Source organism: Poecile atricapillus, chromosome 5, assembly GCF_030490865.1.
Source record: "Poecile atricapillus isolate bPoeAtr1 chromosome 5, bPoeAtr1.hap1, whole genome shotgun sequence".
Taxonomy (NCBI): domain Eukaryota; kingdom Metazoa; phylum Chordata; class Aves; order Passeriformes; family Paridae; genus Poecile; species Poecile atricapillus.
In genome coordinates, this window is record NC_081253.1 from 24,238,687 (window position 1) to 24,265,669 (window position 26,983).

General features: G+C 36.4%; 1 protein-coding gene across 4 annotated transcripts in view; it reads right to left on the reverse strand.

The window, feature by feature from the left end:
- The window catches only part of PDE1A (phosphodiesterase 1A), a 116,173-nt gene extending 94,098 nt beyond the window's left edge, over positions 1–22,075 (reverse strand). For all 4 annotated transcript variants that reach the window (XM_058840378.1, XM_058840379.1, XM_058840377.1 and 1 more), the window contains exon 1: positions 21,670–22,075. In XM_058840378.1, coding sequence (XP_058696361.1) covers positions 21,670–21,722 — 53 coding nt within the window. In that variant the 5' untranslated portion in view covers positions 21,723–22,075. The remainder of the gene's footprint in view (positions 1–21,669) is intronic.
- Positions 22,076–26,983: the final 4,908 nt, after the last annotated feature.

A 26,983-nucleotide genomic window follows, 5' to 3' on the forward strand; every position in this document is an offset into this window, starting at 1 on the left:
TGTCTGTGTATGCTGTAGCTTAGATTAGCTACTAAGCCAATTCTGCCTGGAAAAAAAAGATAACACTGAGATATAATGGATTGACAAAGTTCTAGCAAAAGAGAAGCTGGTAAAAAAATAAACTGTAGGGGAAAAAAACCCCAATATTTAGAGAATCTACATAACTTTAATTAAGTTATCGAAAGATCGAAGAGGGCTTAAAATATGAACAGAAAGCTGATTAAAATCAATGGGATCAAAAGGACAATTTCAGCAAATTTCATGTAAATTATGTAAGAAACAGCAGAGGGAGGCTGGAGCACAGATTTTCCCATTAGTTTTTTTAATATCTGGACTCTCCAAACCAAGTGGCATAAGGTAAATGTATTTTGAAGCACTGTCAAATCTACAGGTGAATCTGCTTCTTTATCCATATTGTACCTTTCTCCTCTATCCTGGGAAAATTTCAAAACTGCTGACAGGCCCAGCATGGAAAACCATTACTTAGTACAGTTTCCCGTGCGACTGTTTTCTTACCTGTGCATGCACTAGTGATCAAACACAGTTCTTGCCCACATCTCTTTGAAGGGGGTTGAATAACACCAGAGGCATCTTGGTAATGTTATAGAAACTATTTGTAATTTTTCACCCTTCATGGACAAATATTAGTTTAAACATAATAAGAAGAAAGGTAAAAGAATGAAACTCTTCAGAAAATATGAAAACTCTTCAGAAAATTCTTTTAAGTCAAAGTATATCTATTTTTTACATGCTGTTCATAATGTGGTGGATCAGAACCCATTATTTATTTCTAAAAGCATATCTGAAGATATGATCAACACTTGAAGACGTCAGTGTTCACTGAGCATGAAAACCCATGTTTAATGCAGAATAAGAAGCAAAGGAGAAAGTTTCAGGCATATTTTCAGGCTAATCAATTTTTAGGTCATAACCTTAGTCCAGACATGATAAGACTTAACAGAGAGCCCACTCTCCACAAGTGTTCATCACTGGCTTTTGTCTTCCTTGAATGGGACACGAGCAAACATCAGCTTTAAATGAAATTATAATTTTACTGAAGTGCTACTTTGAGCCCACAAAATTAAAGTCTTTCTCTCCTTTTTCAAAATACATGAGAATCCTAAGAGACTGGGGACACACTCAAATCTGAATAATAAACACAATATAAAGATTGTAAGGAATAAGCCAAGGGTTCAAAACTTTTTGATTGTTCTTTAAAATATGCAGTTTCACAGAACTGTATACATCAAGTCAGTCAAACCCTTTAACAGAATGTGGTTTAAGATTCCTTTTTTGGGAGGAAGTAAAATTAAATATTTGTTATACATCAAAAAAGTAAGATCATCTAAACAAACTGTAGCCTGACCACCTGCTCTGTGTCAGACAGAAATTAATTCCCAAATTACAAGGCTAAAATACTGTAAGATCATATCCCCTTTCTATTAGATTTTTTTAAAGAAATTCAAGTTCCCCTTTTTCATCAAATAGAAACCTTACTGAAGTAATTTAATGAAGAATTCTACTGTAATTTCACAGCATCTAAATTATTAAGAGTCGTATTATGGCAGACACATTTTACACAGATGAGACTAGAGAGAGGACTAACAGTCAAGAATAACAGAGAAAAGGTTACAAAAGGAATTTTCCCATGAGCTTTTCGCTCTCTGCATGCTATAAACCTTCTCATCTGAGAAAACTCAGATGGTCACATCATACCAAACATTACCAAGTGAACTGAGGGTAGGATAGTAAGGGACTTTGCCAAGCAATGACACTGTTTATGCACTCTTGTTCCCTTGATGACAGTACTCCGTTCTCATAGTAAAACAGATTTTAGAGGTTTTCTTTGCAGTAACTATTGAGAGAGGAGAAAGAACTTAATGAACTAGTACTGAGAGAAGCATAACTAAAATAAATACTAAAAGCAGAATCAAGTATTTCTTGGTGTTTTTTTGATTCATGTACTTCCTGAGAATGCACAATATTTTCATTGTTTAGTAGAAGTCCATAGATAAATTTTATTTCTATTTTTAAAATTTTTTATTCCTCTGTAACAGCAAATTTTTTAATATCTTTTTTGTCACAGACAGAACAGATTGTGGAAATATTTAATAGCACTGGTTTATATTTCATTTTGTTCTATTTCTATGAAGGTTTTGGGGGTGGGGGGAGGGAAGGGGATGTTTTCTTATGCAGCAAAAGTAATTAGGTAACTACTCTTTAATGAAAGCTGTGCATGGCAGGACTTCAGTTTTAAAGTATCAACAAAGCTAAATCTGGCACAAAAAATGGACCAGCATTTCAACTTTCTGCTTTCTGGTCTAACTGCATTATATTGTATATGGAGCTGTCAGGAAGAAAGCAACCAGAACATATGCTGATATTGTGCTGGCATCAAAATTAAGATGTTTTTCTCGTACTTTTTCTTTTTTTTCACATGAATGTAAATAAAACCCAGGATCTGTGAGGGCTTTTGATATGCTTTATTGAGCAGATTCTTACTCAGCTTTATAGAGCAGTTGTAATTTTAATTACTTTGACAACCTTGAATTTTTGCCCTGAGCCTCAGGTCTGCAAGAATCAGGCATCTCATAGCAAAATTGCTAACAAAAGCACTCTGGAGAACAATGTGACTGGCTCGGAAAGTCCCTTAGCATAGCTGCTTTGGAATTTCAAGCCCAACCCAGTTGGCACAGAGGAGCTGTGAAGACAGAGTCTCTCCCTGAGTTGGACAGAATCCCCTGGGGACTAGCTTAACAACCCTACCAAGCTAGAAACCCAGTCAATTAACACAAAATTTGCTATCAAATAAAGATAAAACTTCATTAATCTTCATCAAAGATACAAATCAGATGACTAAATGACTTCTCTGTCACATTTCAAGTACCAAGAAATCTAAAAACCACTTAAAAATAAAATCACCAGGGTATCAAAGTGGGTTTGGCAAGGTTATAAATGAAAGAAATAGGTCTTTCTAACCAAAGTGCAAAGTGTTGGGCAACTTTCACCCCACCGCATTTTGCAATTTCCATTACTTTACTATATTTATATCTTTATTGTCTTTGTTTCCCACTTGAATTGCATTACTGCTCAGAGGGCTGTCTGCATGTAAAGTTGTTTTTCTTCCAGAAATGCTCAGTCCCCCCATCTCCTGCAGCTCCTAGTACAGCAGATGTTAACGATACTGCAGGAGCACTAAACACAGCACAGCCAAGTATTTGGCTGCTATTAGGGCTGCAGATGAGGCATCACTGTGTTAGCAGATTATGACCTCCCATTTAAGAAACACCATTCAAAGGATATAAATTTGTTTCAAATTAAGAAATTTTTCTTTTCCTTTTAAACACAATTTTCTTACAGCTAGTTGTCCTGAGCTATTTCAATTCATATTCAGACTAGCAATTTATTTCTGCAAATGCTTTCCAATTTTTTGAACTTTTATTGTGAACTATTTTGTGTAGGACATAGAGCATCTCAGCTCTAAAGCAGAATAGAAACAATAGACTGTACAAACTTGAAATGAGACAATTTTTTTCTGTCTACTTCAATCAGTTTATAACAGCCAGCAATCACTGTACTCTGCATAAAGTTCCATAAATGTTGGGGAAAAAAACCCCAACTTTTTATATCTATATTGTACCTAGAACTCATGGATAAAAAAACTTTCCAGGAAAAGATAAATTTACAGTACTTTACATATAAGAAGATATTTTCTATGTATTCACTTACCCCATAAAAAAAAATCCCCACTTTACTCAAGGTCAGATATCATCAAAAGATTTCCATATTGTGACTCCAGCTTAAATAACAAAAGTCTTTTGAGATGCCCTTCTCTAAAAGGGCAGTATTTATTTGTGTTGAGAAGTATTCAAAAGAAAAAAAGTTCTGATAAGATAAAGACATCCCTAACCAATTCTATATATGTCCTCTAGAGAGAGATTACATATTTTAATTTTGACTTGACACATTTTAAATTAAAATATAGTGGAAAAAAAAGTCTATGATTCTCAATAATACATATATGTATAAAAATTTCAAGTTCTGAACATGTTCTAAATGTCTCTATAGTTTCTTTGCAAGGCTACTTTACCACTTTTATTTTCTGCCAGGGACACGAATTTTTGAAGGAGTTGCTGAGCGGTTTGTTTTGGAAGGAAATGTGAAATATATTCAATAGTCAGAACATCCTCACAGAAATCACCTGTCAGCTTCCTCTGGTATTCCTAGAGTTTATGATTCCAGTATGCTCAGTAGAAACATTAGTACCAGATGTTTGAAATAAGCCAAGTATTCTCAAAGCAGAAAATGGAAAGAACTCCAAAAAGTCAGGAAGTGCATTTTACACAAAGTGAAGCACACATTTGTAAGCCTGACTTATCAATTCCTAGCTTAGTTTTTAACATTTAGTCCTGCAAATTTATAACTTTCTTTTATCCTAAAAGGCAACTTTACTTTCCAACGTCTGTAAATTTGTTGGGTTCTGCTCAAATTAAGGAACACTTTTAACTGCAAGTCTTATATATCAAAACTTCATTGACAAATTTTAAATTACAAAAAAGTGGACCACTTTTATAAGATTTCAAGGAGGCAAACATCTTGCTCTGAAACTCCAAGCCACTAGTCATCTTTAATGACCACTTTAGAGAAAAGAAAGTCTGACACAATGCTGCCCAGCTTTAATTATCATCTTGAATGTTGAATAAATTAAAAACAAGTAAACAAATAGAACTACAAATCACCCTTTCTACAATTGACAGCATGTTTATCTAGCTAGAGCTAAAAAAATAAATATTTGTGAAGCTGCAATGACCTGCTTCATGCTGTCAGACAGAAGTTTGGGACCAAAGATAGTTTTACTTGCCATAAACCATTGTTTGCATATTTGCAAAAAAACTAAGTAAAACAAAACACGTTCCTATTTGGACCTGATATTGCACATATGATATTTCCTGATGCAATTTGGGTCTGTCTGTTCAAATTTCAGGTTTGGTAATACAGGAACACTCTGGATTTTCATAAAATTGTTATGAAACTGATGGAACTTTGTAGGAGGTCTTTTATTACTTTGCCTCAAGTATTTCATCTGGATTTGTATCAGATACAGTTAATATCTGGCAAATGACATATTGGAATAAAGTGCACAGGAATTGGTACCCAAGTTACTGAGCTCAGAAGGTGCTTGCTATTTCCACAGCAATGCTGTAAGGCTGCTCCAGCAAGGGCCATGAGATGCTTGTGGACCAAAGTATCTCTCACACAAGGACAAATGCAGAGTCTGCCCAAATATTTGTGACATCATGTTCCTGCTAATGATGAAGATCTGGCTTTCAATATCTTTGCCATCACTGTGGAATCTTTAATGTAAATTGTAAATGTTTATATTTTTTTCAATAAAAGTGTAGCCCTTAAGGAACTGTCTCAAATGCTGAAGTGTGTCAGGTACGTGTTGCAATGGTTGTGACAACCTACTGAATCAAACAAAGGGTTGTGGGGGTTCAAACAAGGTTGGTACCCTGGCTGGAACCAGCACAGGCGGCTATCCTCAGCCGCACGGTCCATATCCCACTGCATCAATGTGATGGATGGCAAAATATGGCGATTTATTGCAGGGAAACTTAGCATTTTATAGCCTGTGGGTCACTGTGTTACTCCCATCTGCATACGTCACACCTAAGTGCTATTGGCTAATTGCTAGAGGCCTAGCTATCCTAACAGAGAGGGGTCGGATAACTTTCCGTAACATCCCGAATTCTTCCGCATCGCCAGGCCCTAAACTACAACAAGGGTCTTCACTGATGTTGTTTGCAAGCTTTATTATTAATAAAGGACTTAAAACTCCCTCAGGCCCTCATGAAATTAGTCTGGGAAGGGGGTCTGGGAATTCAGTTTTGGAGTTTACAGAACAATTACATTTGGACTTTTACATATGGAAGGGATTAAAACTACTTTTATTTAGACTTCCCACTCGTTGCTCCTTCCACCAGAAAGTCCAGTAGAGGACAAATATAAGAACTGCTCACATGAAGGCCCACACTAATGACAAGCTGCTCTCTTGGAGATTGCTGGGAAGGAATCTGTTGCTTGCCAACCGAGTTTTTCTGTGTTCAAGAATTCTTCACCAATGGGTAAAGCTATCCATCTAGGCACAGCTGTGTGCAATGCATCCAACATTGTAAGGGTTTTCCTGGACAGCATCCACAGAGATGTCAAGCAACTTTTCTCATGAGATTTTGGAAGGGTTTTTAATCATCTGGGATAAAAGAGTATGATTAAAGGATGGCTGGCTCAGCTGGTGCTGACAAATATACTGGCATCTGCTATACCTCCTCCTGAAAATTCTTTTCCAAGGGAACCAGATCAGTAACAGACTGAGCAATAGGAGGAATAAATATGTCTTTCATGGTCTTTGTGGTGAAACCTTATGGAGTTTTGAGATATCCCACTTGAAGAGCTGAGGCCCAGACAGAAGGATCCCTGTAAGCAGGAAATTAAGAATGTCTGTTGCAGGGAAGTTCAGAGAGACAGGATCCATGTGGTTTGAAGCGTAAAGTCTCTCTGTTGCCTTGCAAATCTGATGAGTTTTGCAATAAACCTAGATCTTTTGGAAGGCACGAAGGTAGACACCAAGAAACTACAGAAGGGAGTCCAATGTCATTTTGTTTTACAAATCCGTGTTGACTGTCACATAGTGTTAGAAGGCTAGGTAATAAATTCAATTATAACAATTTATTGATAAGCATGTACATGCTTTTAACTAAAAAATTAATTTTAATTGATATTTTAATTACTAAAATCTGATCAAAAATTCACATCATTAAAATGATTTTGTAAATTACTTAGAACAATCAACACAGCTTAAATGACACCTGACCATTAAAGTTTGCAATTGTTCAAATCTTCCCTCTGTCTGATGTATGGACATGACCTGTCCTAATTGTCATGGCATAAAATAATCACAAAGTCATCAATTGTTGACTACTGAAAGAATCACAAAGCTAAGTTTGAAAATATCTATTTAACCCAGTGATTGAGACATCAGCATGGGAGCCATAAGGTGGAGTTTGTTTCTATCCCAGTAGATAATTTAAGTGGCAAAATACAAAGAGAAGACACTATGAGGCAAAGCCCAAAATAGCTTCTGACACACTGATTATGTAGTTTTATATCAGGTCAGATCATTTAAACTAAGTCATTTTGTTTAATTGAATAAATGTAATAGACCTGGTTTTTTTATTTGTTTAAGCTTTCAAATAAATAGATAAAGATAAACATTCACATGTAGTCTTCCATAAGTATCATGAGGCCAAAAATGCATCATATGAATATTGTACTTAAAGGGAGTAAAGTACTATTCTGGACGCCTTAGCGTAAAATTTCTTGACATAAATATATATATTAAAAAAAAAAAAAAACCAGAGAAGTCTTCTGTATCTAAGGGGCAAAAACTCAAAAGGAGATGTATTTCCATCAAGCAAAGTTATAGAAGTGGATGAATGAAGCTTAAATCAGAGAAAAGAGTACTAGAGCTTTGTAACAAAAATAATTAAGCTTTAAAATAATTTATAAAAAGTTATGGTAGAGTCTTTATTGCTAATAATTTTACCTTTTTTTGCCCCTCTAGAATATATTATTTATCTAATAATTGTTACTGGATTTGAAATAGAGATTTATTCTGAGTAACTATATGTGCTCTATTAGCATGAATTCAAGACAGGTAAATAGAGTTACCCCTTTTGTTTGTAAAACCCATCACTGCATAAATTAAACCAAACAAGTATTTGCTTATAAATAAATTACTATACAATTGTTTCACCATTCGTGACTGTCATTTGCCTGCTTTGTTCAATTTTAAATCTCTACATAAAAAAGGACATGAAGGAATTGATTCTTTCTCTTGGAGCAGTGAAAAATCTCTAAAGCCATTTGTTGTCTTTTAAAATGACTGCACACTGTGATATTCCAACATTCATATTCCTTCTGCAGGATATCATCTGATATTTAAGTATTGCAACATGTATATGACAAAGGTAATATTAACAATGGTGCACTGTCTCTCAATTGGTCTTCACACAGAGCAGCACCAGTCTTGAGATATATGTAGCATCTGTCCCAGCAGCTAGGCTAAAGCTTCTGCAGAGCAGAACATGGTAGGGCTTTAAAATTAAGCTACTCACATTAAAGAAATGTTATTTTGCAAACTGATTGAACAACTGTTGCATATACCACACTTAATCAAACTTATGATTACATGCCCTTAAAGAGAAACGTTTATGAATATGACCAGGTTGCTAACTAATTTGGTTCTAACTTCTTACAAATATGACTTTTTATATTTAAATGCAATCTTTTTATCATTCCATGCACTGCAGAAGTCTTAATGTTTTTCTTTTTGTTGGTGGGAGAATCAAAATAAAATAACTCCATATTCAATCCAAATCAGTGTTGGTTAAAATGTTTATTTACCTTGCATTAACTGATACCATGAAACCCTGTGTCAAGAGTTTTCAACCCTAAGAGAGTGTTCTCTTATACACAGTTTATTCAATTTCATTAGACTTATAATGACTTCTATTGGGCACAGTATTTGCAGTATCACATTTTATATAAGTAAAGAAACACCTTGAAGGAAAAAGATATGACTATAAAGACATTAAACCCCTTTACCAAACCAGTTTGAAGTTTCTCTAAGAGCTTATTTGGCAATCTCTGAAGGCCACTTTACATAGAAGTTTCAGACATCTGTGCTGCAGCCTACAAAACACCACACCTTAATGGAACTGTTCAGGACCTACACAACATCTTGGGACAGTGATGATAAAAATCCAGTTATCCAGTCACTATATTCTGTGAATATTCACTATACAAAATAAGGAGAGTTTTGTGTATGAGCACCTCCCCTTCTCTTGTTTTAAACCAACCTTTGTAGAAACAGGTGTGCTTTCAGTCATCTAAACATGAAGAATTTGCAGTGTATGTAATCTATGCTGTTTCTCTACTAGTTTGTGTTTCACTTAATTTCATGAGACACTTCTCCAGAGTGTCTTCAGCATGGTTAATTAATTTGCTTTCACTTCTGCATTTAATCACAGCTTATTTAACAGCAGAATAGATACAAATTTGCAATTGGTGTGTTAGCCCACGCTAAGTTTCACTGGAGTCACATTCCATCTTTAAATGAGAGGTGGTAACTCCTACCTTCATTGTCCATTTGAGCAGTTCTTCCAGTGCCAAGTCAAACATTAATGTCAACCTCCTTTGGCTAGTATTTTAACTTTTTTATTTGACTGCACTGTAATGAAGGAGAACTTACTGCTACTGGGCTCCCTCTGGGAGATAGTTCCTAACAGCAAAGACACAGTAACCACCATGTAGTCTTCCTGGTCTTTTGACTGGAGAATTATGCTCAGTACTGCAGCCCTGATCCATTTTCTCTGTCTGGTGGGTGAGGTTTCGTACATACATAATGTGTGATAATAGGTATGTTTAGACATTACTGTGGTTTTCAGGTCACAGTAATCTGGCGTGCAGTAGGAATCTAATGAAGCTGAGAAGCAAACTAAAATTGCCTGCTAAATTCACCGATTTATAATAGTCACAGAGACGGGCCTTTCCATTGCTATTTCAGATGCTACAGAGGAAACAAATCACGGTGGGTGGAAAGAGAAATGATGCCAACACTGCTATCTCTTCAGTTTGTATCTGGTAAGTCTTGGCCCATAAAATGATCTTGACCCGGTGGACATCCGCTCTGATGTTAATAACCAGACTCCGTGCTCCTGCCAAAGAAAGCTGGCCAGAACTACCACTCAGTCTAGGAAATGTCTGCCAAGGAAGCCCCAACACAGTTCAGGAGAGCAGCAGGAGGGTGTGTTTCAGTGTGACATTTCCCAGATTCATCAAGATGAATATAAAGCATGGATTGAGGAAATTAGCTAACTAATTTCTGCAGTTCTGTCTGCAGCCACATAAGTCTGCCTACTCATGTCAGTGTTCTGCCTTCAAGTCCTCCACCCAAGATCCCAAATCTTCTAGTAAGAGCAGTGATTCCTGCTGGTGAGAAAATTCACACCTCACTCTTTTGTTAGGAGAGAACAGTGCAAGATAGTGGTCAAAATGTTCTTCTGCCCTAGGCATGTGATCCATTCTCACTTGGTGCAGTTCACCCTTGGTCCCTGCTGCTGGCACTGCCAGACACAATCCTCAAAGCCATGAAGCAATCAGCAGCACAGCAAGCATTCTATCTCCTACTAAAGGCCCACAAGAGATAGATAAATATGCAGACAAACGGTCTCAGGCAAAAAGGATGGAAATATATAGAACCACTATCACGGAGACCAAATAATGAAGCAAATTTACAAAGCTTTGCCAAGATGAGGAAGTACAGAAGATGCCAAAAGCACAGAAAGATAATGAGACCAGAGCTCTGAGGGGTTTTTTCAATAAAATAACATGGCAGAGCACATTGTTGGAGACAACTAGCTGTTCCAAGAAGTAGAGATATTTACAGAGGGAAAGAAATGATGGGCCATTATTTCAGTTTTATGCACGGTAATAAAAACATGATAGGAAAGTGCAAGCAAATTCTGCCTAAAATGATGAAATCTTGGAGCTTAAAGTTATAGGAAAAGGAAGGAGCAGAAGAAACACATTGTGAATGGGAATTAAATCAGAAAAGCTGAGGCAAAAAATGGATGAAACTAACATGGATTTGCATAGGCAAAGCCTGATGAAATTCACTATTACATAATTAAGGAATTAGCTGAATGTTGTTCCATCATTAGTTAGAGCTTCACAAGGTAATAGAGAGAGTGTATTAGAGTGCTGAGGAAAGACACATATCTTTGGGGAGGTAAAGAAGTATGTGGGAAACATATCTGTTCCTTTACCTGTGATTCACAGAAAGAAAAATGTCACAGCTAATCAATCCATTTATAAGAACATACATATTTAAAACACAATAAAATACAGCCAAAATAAGTTTGCCCAAAGCAAATCATGTCCAAATGTTTTTATTTTCTTTTTTGCTAGACTAACTGGTCTAATGTGTAAGGAGAAACTGTTTATATAATATATTGATTTCAATAAAGTCTTTCCTGCTACTCTAATGAGACACTCCCATAGAGAAAGAAAGGAAATAAAACATAATGAAATTACCTAAGATAAGGATATGTCTCTGGTTGAATAAATAATTAACAATGGTTCACTGCCTAAGAAGAAGCTGGGTATCATAAGACCCAGCTCAGATCCATTGCATATTCTCTTAAATGAAGAAATAAAGCTCAGTGGTAAGAGATTGTGGAAGCCACCAGGATGGATAAAGTTGCAAGTACACAGGAGGCTAGGTAAATATCTCATTTGGAGTAATGCTCTTCATCACACAACATAACATTTAATATAAACAATTGAAAAATTATTTAGAAAGAAGATGGAGGAAATGGATGAGGCAGCAACAATGCAGAAAACAAAGCAGAAAGTATATTGAGAATAATATGAGTAAGAATTGACCATCACACAAAAATGAAAGTCTTAGCAAGGTGATTTAAAAAGAGTTGTGTATAAAATAACACATACCATTTTTCCAATATCTATGCCCTAAATAATTTGTTTGCCCAACCACTCTCTGGGTGAAGAACCTTTTTCTAATACTCAGCCTAAACCTCCCCTGACACAGCTTCAAGACATTCCCTCTGGTCCTGTTAATGGTCACCAGAAAGAAGAGATCAGTGTCCTTCCTCTTCCTCTCATGAGGAAGTTATAACAGCAATGATGTCTCCCTTCAGTCTCCTCCAGGTTGAACAGACCAGGTGACCTCAGTCACTGCACAAACAGCTTCTGCTCTAGACCCTTTCCCATCCTCATGGCCCTCCTTTGGACACTGTCTAACAGCCTTGTACCTATTTTCTATTGTGGCACCCCAGAACTGCCCCCAGCATTCGAGGTGAGGCTGCCCCAGTGCAGAGCAGAGTGAGTGGGACAATCCCTCCCTTGCCCAGCTGGCCATGCTGTGCCTGCTGCCCCCAGGACACACGTGCCCCTCCTGGCTGCCAGGACACCGCTGACCCATGTTCACCATCAGTCAGGACCCCCAGGTCCCTTTCCATGGTGCTGTTCCCCAGCCTCTCATTTCCCAGGCTGTCCCTACATCCAGGGCTGCCCTGTCCCCCATGCAGAGTACTGAAAAACTGGATTGGTTCTCAAGGAAAGAGATGACTGAAAGAAGAGAGGGACACATGGAGAAAGTTTTTAATAAGAAGTTGATGAGTCCTTCCTTCATACACTGAGGAAACAAACATTTCAAACTGGGCACGTTTTTAAGCCTATCTCACTGTAGTGCATGGATAGTGAGAGAATATTCAGAGAAGCTGAGTCAGGAGGTAGAAGCAGTCAATAGCAGAATAGAGTTTAGCCTATGCCAAGACACAGACTTCAGGATTCCTAAGAAAATCTTTATGTAGACTGGTTTTGCATCAGGTAATAGAATCATTAAAGCTGTTTTTCACATTCCAGAGGGATGGAATGTAAAAAGTGAGACCTGGCAACACAACAGTACATTTTAATTTAGGCCCTGAAGGGACAATCATTCTGGCTAGATCAGTCTTGTTGAAAATAGTTTAAAATCTAGATGCATTTTTATGAGAACTTGGTAATTTGTTTCTGCTCAAAAGAACACTGAAATACTGTTAATTGTTTGGAAACAATACCCCAGTTATTGAGGTATAATATTAATTTAACTTTAATGAAGCATGTTACAGCATTGAAATCCTTTCTCCAGCATTAAGGAAGCCATTAATTTGGTTTAAAACAATGTTTTAAAAATTCATTGTAATTGTCCATTATCAATAGAAAAGGCTACTGCAGTATATTAGTTTTACACCAATGCATTTTACATGTTTTACATAAAACAAAAGTTGTAATCTGTGTCTATGCAAATCCACAAGAAAATACATCTGGTTTACAAACGAGCTGTTAACAGAATCTGTTCTAGTGGTGAAAGGTAAATTTTCTAAAGTTAGGAGATTAATCATTTAAGAAAGATGAGCTCAGCACAAAATGTTTCTCAGTTGATTCCACCAGGAAATCAAACTAATTCTCTCAAAAAGTACAAACATTTACACATGGATTCCATAACAAGCACCATGACATGGCAAGAGGAGCATTCTTTAAGGTCTGAACATTGGATGAAAGCTTTTGAGCTCCAGCAAGCAGAATGGAAGTACTTGAGAACAGAGTTACAGAATAAAATAATCATTTAGGTTATCAAAGACCTTTAAGATCATTGAGTTTAATTGTAAACACTTCCAAGTCCCACTATACAATGTCCCTAAGTACCACTTAATTTCAGATCCAGGCTAAATTTCTGTGTTGGGCAATGTTTCAAATACTAGATGAAGGTCTGGATGAAAGCCATCTATCACCATTTCTGATGACCAGGAAATTGCTTTACCTAATTTTGGCAAGCTGAAAAAAACCCACAACCCCATCAGAATCCACTTAATGAATGGATTTTCAGATCCCTTAAAGTACCTTGAAAATCAGACATTTTTGACAACAAGAAATGTTACAAAGCACACTCATGCCAACTGAAAAATGACTCAGCAACTGATCTTGTAGTGCCTCTTGAATTCATCATTTACTCTAGAAAAATTTGCTTTGGGAATAGGACAAAACAGCACACCAGAAGTGTCCCAAACAGACCATCAGGCCAACATTTAATAATGTTCAATGTATTTCAACAGTGTTGCTCTCTGTACTCTACCTACAGATAACATGGAGTAATTACCACAATTTATGTTTTAGTGTATTAAGGGATGAGTAAGAAGGTAAAACTGAAAATGACCACATTCTCATTAATTTCTTTGTCAGCTCACCACCTGCTTATCTTTAAATTTCCACATTACTCATTATATACTGTTATTCATTCTCTTCTTCTTTTAATTTTCCTTTAATTTTATTTTTCTCTTTTCCTTTTTTCTCACCTTTTTTTTTTTGCTTCACATTATTTCTATAAAGCTTCTCACCATTCTTCCTTTCTCAATTCCAAAAACTCCTACCAACTTCTCAGTGTTATTCTGCCACTAAAGCCACTGATCTTTGTATTGGTTTTCATATTTACATATTCACCACAATCATCAAGTTCAATTCTGATGGTGACATCCTATATTTAAAATTCTGACTTTTCAACTGAAGCTCTGGGACTGTCTACAAGGTCCATCTACAGCGAAAGAGCCAGATAACAGCAGCTGTTAAAACAGAAACATGAGTGTAAACAGCATGTGAGGATAGGATACACAAATCCCTGTGAAGGGGTGTTTTCACAAAAATCCTTACATTGAAGAGAAAAATAAGTGTCAGCCACACTAAACATTATGAATCATAAAGATAAAGATAAAGATATATATAAAATAAATATAAGATAAAAAATATATAGAAAAAAAAAAATATAGATGAAGTACTGAAATTTGAAGCAGCAGGAAGAGGTCTTGGAGTGGAAACAGCAGCACTCAAAATCTGGTTTGGCACTCACAGAAGTTACCTTGCAGTCATCACACACCCTGCATCAGTGCAGGCTTGTGGGGCACCTCAGTGGCTCCTGAGGCAGCAGTGGGACGCCAGCACTGACAAAACCCTGTCTCCATTGCCAGATGTGTGCAGGTAAAGAAATGAGATTTTTCATACTTGACTTGCTTATGCCATGCTTCATCTTCCGACTTGTCTCCTTTCCTATGTCCTTTCCCACTTAAAATCACCAGCTATTTCTTCAGCCTTTCCCAAGACCCACATCCCTTCCCCTCCTACTACCAGCATCATGTCCCTTCAAAGCCAGCAGGGCTTGATGGCTCTTTCATTTCTAACTACGAAATAATCTTCACTTTCAGCACCAGCTATGTGCCTGGATTTCCTTCTTGCCGCTCTGAACTTCCATCCACAGCCATCCTGCTGAGTTACTCTAACCTTCTGATTAAATTACTAATATTTTTGCCTTTTTCTGAATCTATTATCAGTGTTCTAACACTCTCTAATCTGTACAGGCCTTAGTAGAAAGGGTTTTCTATCTGGATTGAGACTACTAAATGATAACATAGTACAAAATATAGTAATAGATTTACTATATTTACTATTTAAAATGTTGTATTTACTCTTATTATAGCAAAGCATAATTTTCAAGGTTCATTAATTAAACATTAATTAAACATTTCAGAAATCAACATTTCCATATTATCCAATAATAAACAGAATATTGGTTTGGATTGTTCTTTACTGTTCTCTCCACATTTGGAAAACACTTTTAAATTACATATCCAATAGGTCCTTGAGGGCAAGAAATATTATAAACAAAGAATGCAGTGAAATACTAAGTCCATGAAAAGAAAAAAAGAAATCTTTTAAATGTCATGTCTTCCTGACATACCCTGTTTTCATTCTCTTATTTAGTGAAGATAATTTCCTAGCAGACTAATAAAGACTGCTTAAGGAGGCTCTCAACACTATGACCAAGTCCAGCACATGTGATTCTGCTCCACAGGTGAATGAGGACTTCTTTTGCTTTGAATGCATTTATGTACCCATGGGTAATTGGGAACCCAGGGAGCCATCCTAGTCTGGTTTTTAAACCTACAGTTACAAGATCCCTGTGATCCGCTCAGGATTATGACAGAAAATATTCAGCCTCTGGTTTGACAGAAACAGCTTTTTAAAAACTGCATAAAGGAAGTTCACTTCCCTTTTTCACTGCTGTGCCTCACTAGCTCAGCCTCCCCTCCCTCCTCCACTAATTTCCACCCCAGATACAGAGGCAGGAGTCGTGTCTTCATCCCTGACCCCAGGGAGGTGCTTAGCCTGCGCAGCCTCCTCTCCACCACAGTTACAAATTGAGACAAATTTAAAATCTGCCTCTACAACACATAAAACCTGCCTTTTACTTAAACATGCACAACAGGGCATAGGGCCTTGGCTAACACCTGGCCAAGCTGCAGTTTTCATCAGGGGCTCTCTTCCATGGATGGAAAACCTGCTCACCTGAGACAGGACAGGTGCCATGTACTCTGCGGGAACTGCAGAAATGGATGCTTTGGGAAAGCAGAACTGGGTACTCTTACCAGGTGATTTAAACCTATCACTTTCCAGTAAAGGATAATGCAAGTGAGGAGTGGAAATACATCTCTCCCACCAAACTGAAGGCTACAAGGTCTGTGAAACAGGAGTGGCTCTAACCTTTTGCTACAGCTCCTTTTCCTACCAGCTTGAAAATATTAATCACTGTGACTTTCTGTAGTGGGCCAGTACTATTTCACCATATCCATTTACAGTGTATCTTCTCCACTCATGGGCCTTGTCCCAATGAAGTGAAAAACACAGGACAACAGAGTAATTTTATGGTTTTTTAGGTCTGACTAAACAGATTTTTGAGACAAAAGTACAAAAACATTCCTCATCAAGGAAGAAAATTCATTCAGGCTCAGATTTCAATAGAATTACTTTTTTACACCAACCTCTTTCTCATTGGAATGTATAAGTCAGCTCTTGTAAGGTACAGTCATTTAAAATAAAATATTGACAATTTAAATCAACACAACTATGTAGTATTTTGGGGCATTTACACATCAGTGTACACATTAAAACTACACAGGAAGAAACAGAAGGGAGCACATAAGCAGAAAATACACCATCACCTGCAGAATGGCCATGGCTATGCACTAAGTGCTTGTCTGCAAAGCTGCAGCAAAGTTCATCATTAGGGCAAGGGGCAAACAAGAAACAGACTATGATTTCAGGGTCTTCTTATGGCATTGTGTTATTATATTCCAGCCTTAGAGCATGAAGTAAAGGACAACTGCATCTTCTCTTCCCTGCCCACCTTCCTCCTACACAACAGGAATAAACTGTCATTCATTAAATTAATATGCTACATTAATTTACAATTAAGCTATCACCAGGAACAATTACGTATTAAGTATATGCACTGTAATTTCAGTGCACAATCTGATATTAACCTCTCAAAGTTCCCTATGTGTGTTTATTCCCTACACACAGTATAACAATAATAATTTAAAACCACTTGAAGGCTGCAAAAATAAAGGTAGAATATATACTTTTTTTATATAAACTTCTAAGCAGCTAAGGTCTACAACTTTCTATGCTGCCCACAGGTACTTGTTTACTAAATTGCTTCTTCTCCATCTGTTATTCTGATTTGGTACCTTTCTACAGACACAAATTGAAAAGGAGCCAACAGCAGCTATACTCATGCAAAACACAAATATGCCTGTTCAGTACATACTATATTGACACCAGAGCATAAAGAGAGTAAGATAAAACTCACAAATAGGAAAAAAATCTGTTACTGCAGTATAAAGATGTATCTCTTATACTTGATAAAACTCCTGAATATTTCAAGCATTCAGGAGAGGAAAATAATTTTTAAAAAGGAAAGGAGAAGCCAAGTAAAGATATTACACTGATGGCTATTTTCTTCTAGAAAAGACACATTGGTATATTTTTTCAAGAAGAAAAGAGTCTCTGGCAATAACTTTATATGTATAGAAGTTGAAGAATATTTTATTATTAGTCATTCAATTTATAATGAAAACTCAAAAGTTTTTGATATGGATTGCTCTTACTCCAAGAGTTACAGCAGTATAAACATTTTTTGGAAATCAGGTGTCTGTAAACAATATTCTGTACTGTATATAATTACCTATGTGCTCTGTGGTGGTGTAGAAATTGTGCTGGATAATTGCCAGTTAATTACAGTAGGCAACAGCATTTAGTATTTAGAACCAATCTTAGCATAAAATAAAATAATGTATCAGCTCCACAAATTTTGAGGGACTAGAGACCAAACAACTGGACTGGGGCATTTCCTAGTAAAGGAGAATTTGAAGTTACAGAGAGATGTGGTCTAGTTAATTGCAGTTAGTACAACATTCATAAACGGTAATGACCGAAGGTACTGATCAACAGCAGCAGTACGAGGAGCTCTTCTCATATGCAGATGCCACAGAGAAGGTGACACCAGAGCTCCCTGAGGAGCAGGAAAACTGGTGGGTTTCACCCTTGTTCTTTCTCTGCCTTTCAGCATCGTGAGCCCCTCTTTTCCTGTTCTTCTTGCTCAAATGGAAAACCTTTGATCCAATATTGCATGAAACCACAGAAAATGTGCAGAACAAAAGAGAAAATGTGCAGAAAAAAAATTGAACCTAACACATTTATACTTCTTAAAAACACTAAGAGATTTAAATCAAAGACATTTCACAGCAAGGGCAAATTCTTTGTTATTATCCATCTGTCATTGATCTGGAAATCTCAAAGCCCATCAGTTTCTTGAAATATTTCCAGGCTTTTGTGAACCCTACCAAGGCAAAGACCCCCCAAAGAACAACTTGTCTTGTGACACTCTGATCCTTTTGCTTCCATTTACAGACAAGACCAGGAAGTCCAAAGTCATACAACCCAACCCATTCCCTAAAGACAGAAACAGAGTGCAGAAAAATACTAGCTTCAGTGTACGTTTTGATTAATGACTGTGTATATTCATATTTTAACAGAATTCATAGAAATTTGAGAGCTAGAACACCTATTATGTCATCTAATCGAAGCAGTTGACAGAGAAGGATTTGTTCCCTAAAGCATATTTCATATGGCTTTACTCAGTCCAATTTTAGACGTAGGAGCCATGAGGCTTCCATTGCTTTCTTTGAGAAAGCTGATTTGTTTATTGTTTGAATTAATTTCACCATATCCAGTCACAGCAAATATGCTCAAGATGCTGTTCTTAATAAAAAATATGAAATGTCCTCAGTAATTTATGTTAGCATTAAACAGGCAGTGAATATCCAAGCACCTTCTGTTGAAATATATCATTGCATGTAGCAGATTCTTCCTTTGATATTAAATTATGCAGGAATCTCTAAGTATTTGGCAGTCTTTTCTGATGCAATTAAAAAATTTTATCCTAATTGATGTGCTTTAGTACTTTAGGAATCAGTTCAATGTGATTTGTAAGCTTGGCTTTTTTTTACACAGTTATATTTCCAAATTAATTTAGTTATTTCCAAGCATAGCTGGGTAACAAGTACCAAACATTACACTTAGTTCCTACTATTTTTGTATTTTTATTTCTTCATGAATTCAGAACTTGCAAAAAAATTATAAATGAGTCAGAAATATCTTCTTGTCATTGAGTTTCCCATCTTGACACATATACCTATCCCACTCTTACACAGAGTATTGGTAATATCAAAAGGATTATTTTGAATAAATACTTTAATTTTTACATTACTGGAAAAGCAACAAGCAAAAGTACAGATCCACTGTGAATGCAGCTTTGCTAAGTAGGAAGATAGTTATAGGCACTTACTGAGTTCTAACAACTTCCAAGGAAGATATATTTTTTGAGAGTAACCATAATTAGTGTTGGCTATCATCAAAACATTGGTAAATATAAATCAAACTTGGGATTTTTTTTTCTCTTCTTTTCAAAAGAGAACAAATTGAATAGACTGCTGATTCTGTTACCTTAATGTAAGATTTGTACCCAGTAAAACCATTTCGCCTATATGGACGAAAAAAAAACAACAACAAAAAAAAAACCAACACAGGATTCAAAGGACTGAGGCTAATTCTTTACAATTCTTGCATGAGAACATTTTTTCACCAGAGAAATATTTTCCAAAGTTGTAAGGAAAATGAACATGCATTAAAAAACTAGGTATTTAACAGAGGATAGCATCTGTATTTACTGTACACGATACAATCTTTATGACATACGGAGATTGTCCTTCTGTTCGAGCTGCCTAAAATATTATGCTGGTCTCGACCTTGGAAACATTTCTTAAGCATTTACTGTAGTATTAGAGAGATCTTTTGCCAGAAGAGTCACTGCAGAGCCATGGACTCTTTGGGGGCTTTCCATATTAGGGGTTTTCTCACTCTGGATTAAGCATGCCAACAGTATTGAGTTGCCGTTCTGTATTTAGAACTGATTTGAAGGAATGGATTTTGGTAAGAAATGTTGAAACTTCTTGTATTTCATTGACTTAAGTTCACTCCCACAAGACAATTTGGGGAAACATCTGTTAACAAAGCTGTTGCAAACTATCCAGTACTCCACCAGCTACAGCAGCTTTCTATAGCACCAAAAGTCAGGAAATACGCATTTATTCACCCACAATTCTAATGGCCCTAAAAGACTGTGAAGAATGTGCATTTTGAATTTTTTTTTTAATTACAGCTAATAGGATAATTATCACAGATCCTTGGAAATAGTTACTGATATTTAAACAAATATATTCAGTTAAACTATTAAATTAAAAGATATCACTTGAGGAAAATATCAGATGTCTCTTAATTGTCAGTCAAAAGCTTTCTGAGGAGGAACTTTTTAGCTCCTCTTTATTGAGGTGCAAATGGTTTAATTTAATTTGCAATATAAATTGAATAGAAAATACACACAGGAGATTCAAATTTAAGGTTAACAGTTATGTCATTTCACTTTCATAGTAACCTTTTAGTATCCAGATTCTCCTTCTGCCCTGCAACTGTAATAATACTGAAAGATTTCTCCACATCTAAGGTTAGTAGGACATAATCCTGGCACACCTACCTGTCTGAACTTACTCTGGAGCTACAGTGTCAACTGTTACTGCACTCCCATCATATATGACATCAGTAGTGGTGATCCAATACATAACAATCCTGTATTTGCTCCATAGATTGCTATGGACAATCTATAATCTTATATTTATTTGTCATATCAACACTGTGTTTACAATATCCTGCTGATATCGGCCAATAAAGGTAGAGTTTTTGTTAACATTGTCACCAGCCACAAACAGAAGTGTGAGCTATTGCAGATTCATTTAATCTTCCAGCATCCTTATTCATAGCAGTCTGAGAAATATTTCCCACTCAAGGTCATTTGGCCTGAAGCTAGGACTTTACAAAAGAAAGAAAGGAGTCCCCTGTGGTAGAAAGCACGAGTGAACTAGATCTAATCCCGATCTGTAAAGAAATTCTACAATTGATTCTAAAATATAAAATAATCAGGAAGATGTTTCAGAGATCAAATGAATATATAGAGAGAGGATGCTTGAAGAATCACCTCACTAAAATTCCAACTTCTTACTCTTTAAACTTGAATCCTTACTATCAGAAGTGTCTTACAGATAATTTAGACTTTAAGCACTTGTTTGCACATCCCAGCAAGCAGGCTACTTTACTCTGAAAGGTGTATCATTTCAAGTATTAAAACTTTGCTATCCAGACAAAATCAGCTAAACCAGCCAAGAACCATGTTCCACTTTTAAAGTTTTTTAATTCCAGAATACACTGAGGGGCTTCAGAGATGTAGGAAAACAGAATACACACGAAAAAGTTTTCAAAAGCTACTCTGCCTCTCTTTCATAATAAAGACAATCCCAAACAAAACTTTAGAGAATGCAGAGGACAGAGAGGAGAAGAAAAATAACTTTTATAAAGTGTCAGTATGAGTGGAAAAAAATTATATTCTGAGAATCAAAATCACTTAATATGTTACTAGGCTAAGCAATATTAAACCCTTTATCTTCAACAACTTTTTGTGCGCTTGCATACGAACTTAAAGTTTACAAATAGGACTAGAGAGTAAAGTTCATAACACTAGAATTTCAAAGTAATAATAGCATCACTTACCTAAAGATTGGTCTTTGGAGATGCTTTTTCTTGATTGTAACACAATCATCCATTTAAAGTGGGGAAAAAGACTTCTTCAAGCAAATAACTCCTAAAAAACCCAGGGAGTAATCGGGAAACTTGTTCTTAGCTACTGTGCTGCAGAGAGCACACAGAATGGTATTTTGGTGCTGGGGGAAGCCTCCCTCCCTCTTTCTGACAGTGGAGCAGAAAAGGGCCATAGAGGCCACATAAGCCAGGCACAGCCGTGCGCTACCAAACTGGGCAGGCAGAGCAAAACTGGAGTGAAGTTGATCGAAGCACAGAATTGCACTGGATTCCTTTCAACTGTGCAAGAAAAGGGGGGAGCTCTGCCAAGTGCTACCAAGGTAAAAATCTGTTAGATTGTCCCAGCCATGAGAGCACTTCTTACACATACTGGTCAAAGTCTTAAATGCAGAGTCACTCTCTCTCTCTCTCTCTCTCTCTAAAACACACTCCGAGGCTCAACTTTTTTTTCTTCAAAATAAAAGTTGTGCAGCTGTTTCAGCATTCCCATGCGAGTACCTTCAGAAAATTTATTCTGGTGAAAAAAAGCCGTATACAAATTAATGAAGACGGATGGATCTGGTTTGTAAGGCTGGCTCTACTTCAAGAGATTGTAATTATTTTACAATCTGGCTTTTATTCACTCTGGATGATGTGTGGATATAACTATGCAAATTAAAGCACTGCTCATAATTTTTAGCATACATAACCTAATGACCTAGAATTGGCTGAAGCAGAATATGGTGTTTGCAGCTGGTAGGACCACAACAACATGAAACAAACCAGTGCTATATCAGTGAGGAAAACAAAAATGACCAAGTTCAGATAGTGTCAGTAACAAACTGTTATTGTTTGCAAGATAAGATTTCAACATAGATCCAAACCGAAAATCTTGCTCTGACATCACGCTGACATAAATCAGGAAGAATTCAACCGCAGCGAACACAGGCTGTAAACAAAGCCATAAAGCAGAAGCAGCTGACCGTGGTTCTCAGTGAACTGAAGTCATGAGGGCTTCAGGTGAGACACAATTTCCCCCACACGTCAGAGGGCTCATAACAAACCTGTGCTGGCACACAGGTCTGGATGGGAAACATGGAACCCAGCCAGAGGAGCAGCAAACCAGCACCAAGGCAGCGCCATGTGTGCAGCTGCACACCCTGGAACCTTGTGCCCCCTTCCTGCCGAGGGAGGGAAAGTCCTGCCACAGGTTCTTCCCTACATCCCACCCCTGGAGCTCACTTGCAGCTTGATTCTTGCCAAGCGCTTGGTGTGTACGAGGTGGAGCCCCTGACATGGGGCAAGTAGGATCAGGATGGTTGGGATTGTTCTGCAATTGCATTGGTGGTTGGGGAGAGAGAAGAGGGGCAGATATACACAGCTAAGTGCATAACACTGGCATTATCAAAGTTTGAGACAAGATAAGGAAGTAAGAATAGGCTGTATATGACCATGAAAGTTCCCATTACTTTATGCAAAAATTATTATCCAATTAATAATATTTCCATGAAATAACTCTATATAAGAGAGACAACATATATTCTATTAATATGTATTTTCACAAAGGAAAATCTGGGAGTTAAGTGGATTTTATTGAAACAAGTAAAGTCTCTTTGTAGAGGTAAAACATATTGCTTTTCAAGTGAGTGATGGTGTCAAGTTCGGTTAGCCTGAAAGGACCCAGTAAGTAATCCCCATACTGTATAAAACTATTTTCTTGACACAGCCATGCAGCAACTATCTAAATGAAAAATTATCAGACTGTCATCACCTGTCAGTTATTTTGTGTATTTCAGTTTCACCTCCCCCACTATTCCTATTCCTCTGAGAAGTAGAGAGAAATACATCTTCACCAGGAAAACAATTACCTGATTCAGATTGCAAGATCTTGAAGGATCTGAAGATCTTTATTCAAAAATATGCAGTGTTCAGAGTGTTGTCATATTTTTAAAGACCTTCATCTAGTCATAATCTCATTCGTTCATGACTGCCAAGATTTAATATTTCCTTCATATAGTTTTCTTGCTCTGGGTTTCAGCATTTCAAAATAACTTGCTGCTTTTTGAAGTGTGTTCACTCACTGATAATACACAAACCTAAAAATCAAAAAGAAATCTCCCTTTTCTTTCTGTTTCACATTATGTGCATATATTGACATATTTCTGTTGTTCAGAGGGACTTTTCTGTAGCTCAGGGTAAAAATCCAGAAAGTTACAAAAAAGAAAAAAAATTCTCCAGATTCTCAATGAAAGCTATATGTTTCCACTGAAGTCCCAACCTTTTATCTAGTAGTTTTATTGGTCCAAAAAGTAGCAAGCATCTTAAAAGTAAAATTTTCTGGGCCAACTCCAATGTACATTGTTGTTCATAGTACTTCTATTCAAGCATGGCTTGAAAAAAAGTACTATCAATAGGAAATGGTTACAGAACTACACTTAAATTGTGTTGGTTTTCATCTTGCAAAGAGCCATTTTTTACCATTATTTTCACTCAACATAGCAACTACCCACTGACTTCTTTACAACATTCAGAAATCATTTCTACATGTTAAATAAGTATTCGCACAAGCCCTTTGACAGAGGACATTACAGAAACATGTGGTAGATTAACTACACCAGCCTGAAGCCTGAGTCCCACTGGAAAAATAAAATATATAAATTTCGCCACTCTTTGCAGATTGCAGAATTGGAGCATTTGGAGTAATATTACTCCAATCTGTAGGCTATATGTACTCCAAATTGTAGGCTATATGTACTCCAAATTGTAAGCTATATTGGACCTGATACACGGAATAAGCTGAAGAGTTGCACTTTACTCATAATGAGGAAGTGTAATTATAATGAGCTTTTCCTTGAAAGCGTTATTGCAATTTTAAAAGTCCTCTTTAGACAAGCTTCATCATATTTCTTACTTCAAGCTAATCTTTTTAGGATTAATTAGAATGGTAAAAATCAATTTAAATGATGCTCTAGAGATATTTAATTTTCCAACACTGGATGAAATTCAAGTAGAAAACATCTAAATTGTTTTTTCTCATTTTATTTTCCAATTCTTGCTGTTATTGTTCACCCATCACAACCAATGACCACTGCTCCACATGATGCAAATTCTTGTATTTCATGTCCCATGCATATGTTAATGCAAATAAAGACTTTTTGGACCAAAACCTTATAATACTTTACCACTCACTGAATTTTCCAAGCTTCAATATCTACAGTGATACAGTTAGGTAATTTGATATTTAATACTATATCTCAGGGCAAAAGACTACATATGAGGTAGAACCCAAAACATTCTATTCTACCTGTTTTAATGCCACTATTCCCTATTGATCTGTAGCTCTTTGCTAGAAGTCTAGAAACGTAATTATTTCTCTTACTTTGATTTCAAAGCTGTGGGCAATTAAGATGGTAAAATTAAGAACCAGTAATCTGTATGTGTCAGACACTTGATGCTTTCTACTTTCTAGCTAAATGATCTAGCTGTGAAGGTATGTGTAAGCATTTCTGGTTGGGGTTAAGACCTCTTCTGTAGAAAGACACGTAGGTGGGAGCATCAACACAAAGGAGAGACAAGGCATGATCAACCCCATACATGAAAAAGCAATTACCTTTATAAAAATGCTGGAGTATCAGTGCGAAAAATAGCTGGCAAACTGTACTGCAAGAGTATTCATTCTGTCAAAGTGGAAAGATAATTTATCTAAGCAGCTTGGTGTCTCAAGGCCAGCATTATTCAATATTTTTTTTCAATGGTTTGAATAGAGAAAGGAGATATTATTATTCCAAAATGATATTAAGCCAGTAATCTTTTCTGAATGTCCTTGGCAAACTGCAGAAATGTTCAAAAGAAAAAAAAAGAAAAAAAAAAAAAAGATATAAAAATGTCAATCTCTACATACACATGGGAATAATCTGCAGGACAAGGCACCACTGGCTCAGAAAATGCATGGGAAGCAACAGTGAATCATACTCTAAACAATCACAGTCTTAGGCAAAAACAAGCATGATTCTGGGAGATATAAAAAGGAGTGTTGTCCAGAAGAGCAATACTCTCTTCTCTGTATTCCTAAGGCTCGCCTGAAGCATTATTTCTTGCTTTGAGGCAACACAATTCAGCAGACACATACAGAGAGTAAACTAAATAGTCTACTAAATAGACAACATCCACAGCCTTTCCAGCATCCACCAGAAATTTAGAAAACATCTCATGAGTAAAGACAGAAGGTCACACAACATAGCCTAAGGAACTAAGGAAAAGAAAACCTAATAAAAAATATTCCAGAACATAAATATAGATGTGTAATTTATGGAAACAGACTATTTTCCTTACCCCTGTGGTCAAGAAATAACAAAATAGCTCATGGGGTTGTAGGTTGTGGTAATAAAGATTCAGTGGTGAAAAAAATATTTTTTAAAGGAAAGTAAGAAGGACATTAATTGCTAAGAGAACCTGTTCTTGGAAACATGAGTAGCTTTCTAAGCATAGATTTTTAAAAGTCTATATAAGCATGTGTCAGAAATTACTAGCCTTGACTTGGATGAGAATATAGGTTAAATACTCTCTAAATACATCATCCAATGTCAGGGTTCTAAAATTCTTTGGTAACCAACTGCTCTTATCAGCTTCTAACTGAACCTGCTAGTTAGTTTTGGATTTTAGAGTGCATTAAACCATTTATCAGTCAGATGTAGCACTCGGGCTTTTCAGTCTTTCACCTGTTTGCCACTTAATATAAATTTTGAATTGTGGTCCTTAATTCTGGCAACAAAGAGTGACACTTAAAGCTTTAATCCATTAAACATCATCTCTATTTTGCTTTCATAAATCTGGGGTCAGGGGCTTTGCCATATTGTTCACAGGCAGCAAGAGAACAAGTGGAGAGCTAAGTTTTGTGCATCCATTTTCTGCATTAATGAAGTAGTTAAAAAAAAAGACAGCATATCTGCATGCTTCTCTTCTTACAGGTTTAAAACATAAAAATCTAAAGCAGAACTTATGTAAAGAATATCATCTTACTTTTCAGTACAATACCTTGCACCAGTTTACTGTTTAGGAAAATTGTAATGTAATTAAATGACTAAGTAAAGCATGAAAAAAAAACTTTTTATAGTAGAAAGTAAACATATCTTGTGCAACCAATCCCTAACAAGATTCTTATTCAAGTTTTTCTAAGCTTGCTGGAAAAAATTCACTCAATAAAATCTGTGTACAGACTAAGGATTCAAACTTGGTGTTAAGAAACCAGAGGGGATTATGTGAAATCTATCTATACCATCAGTGCCTC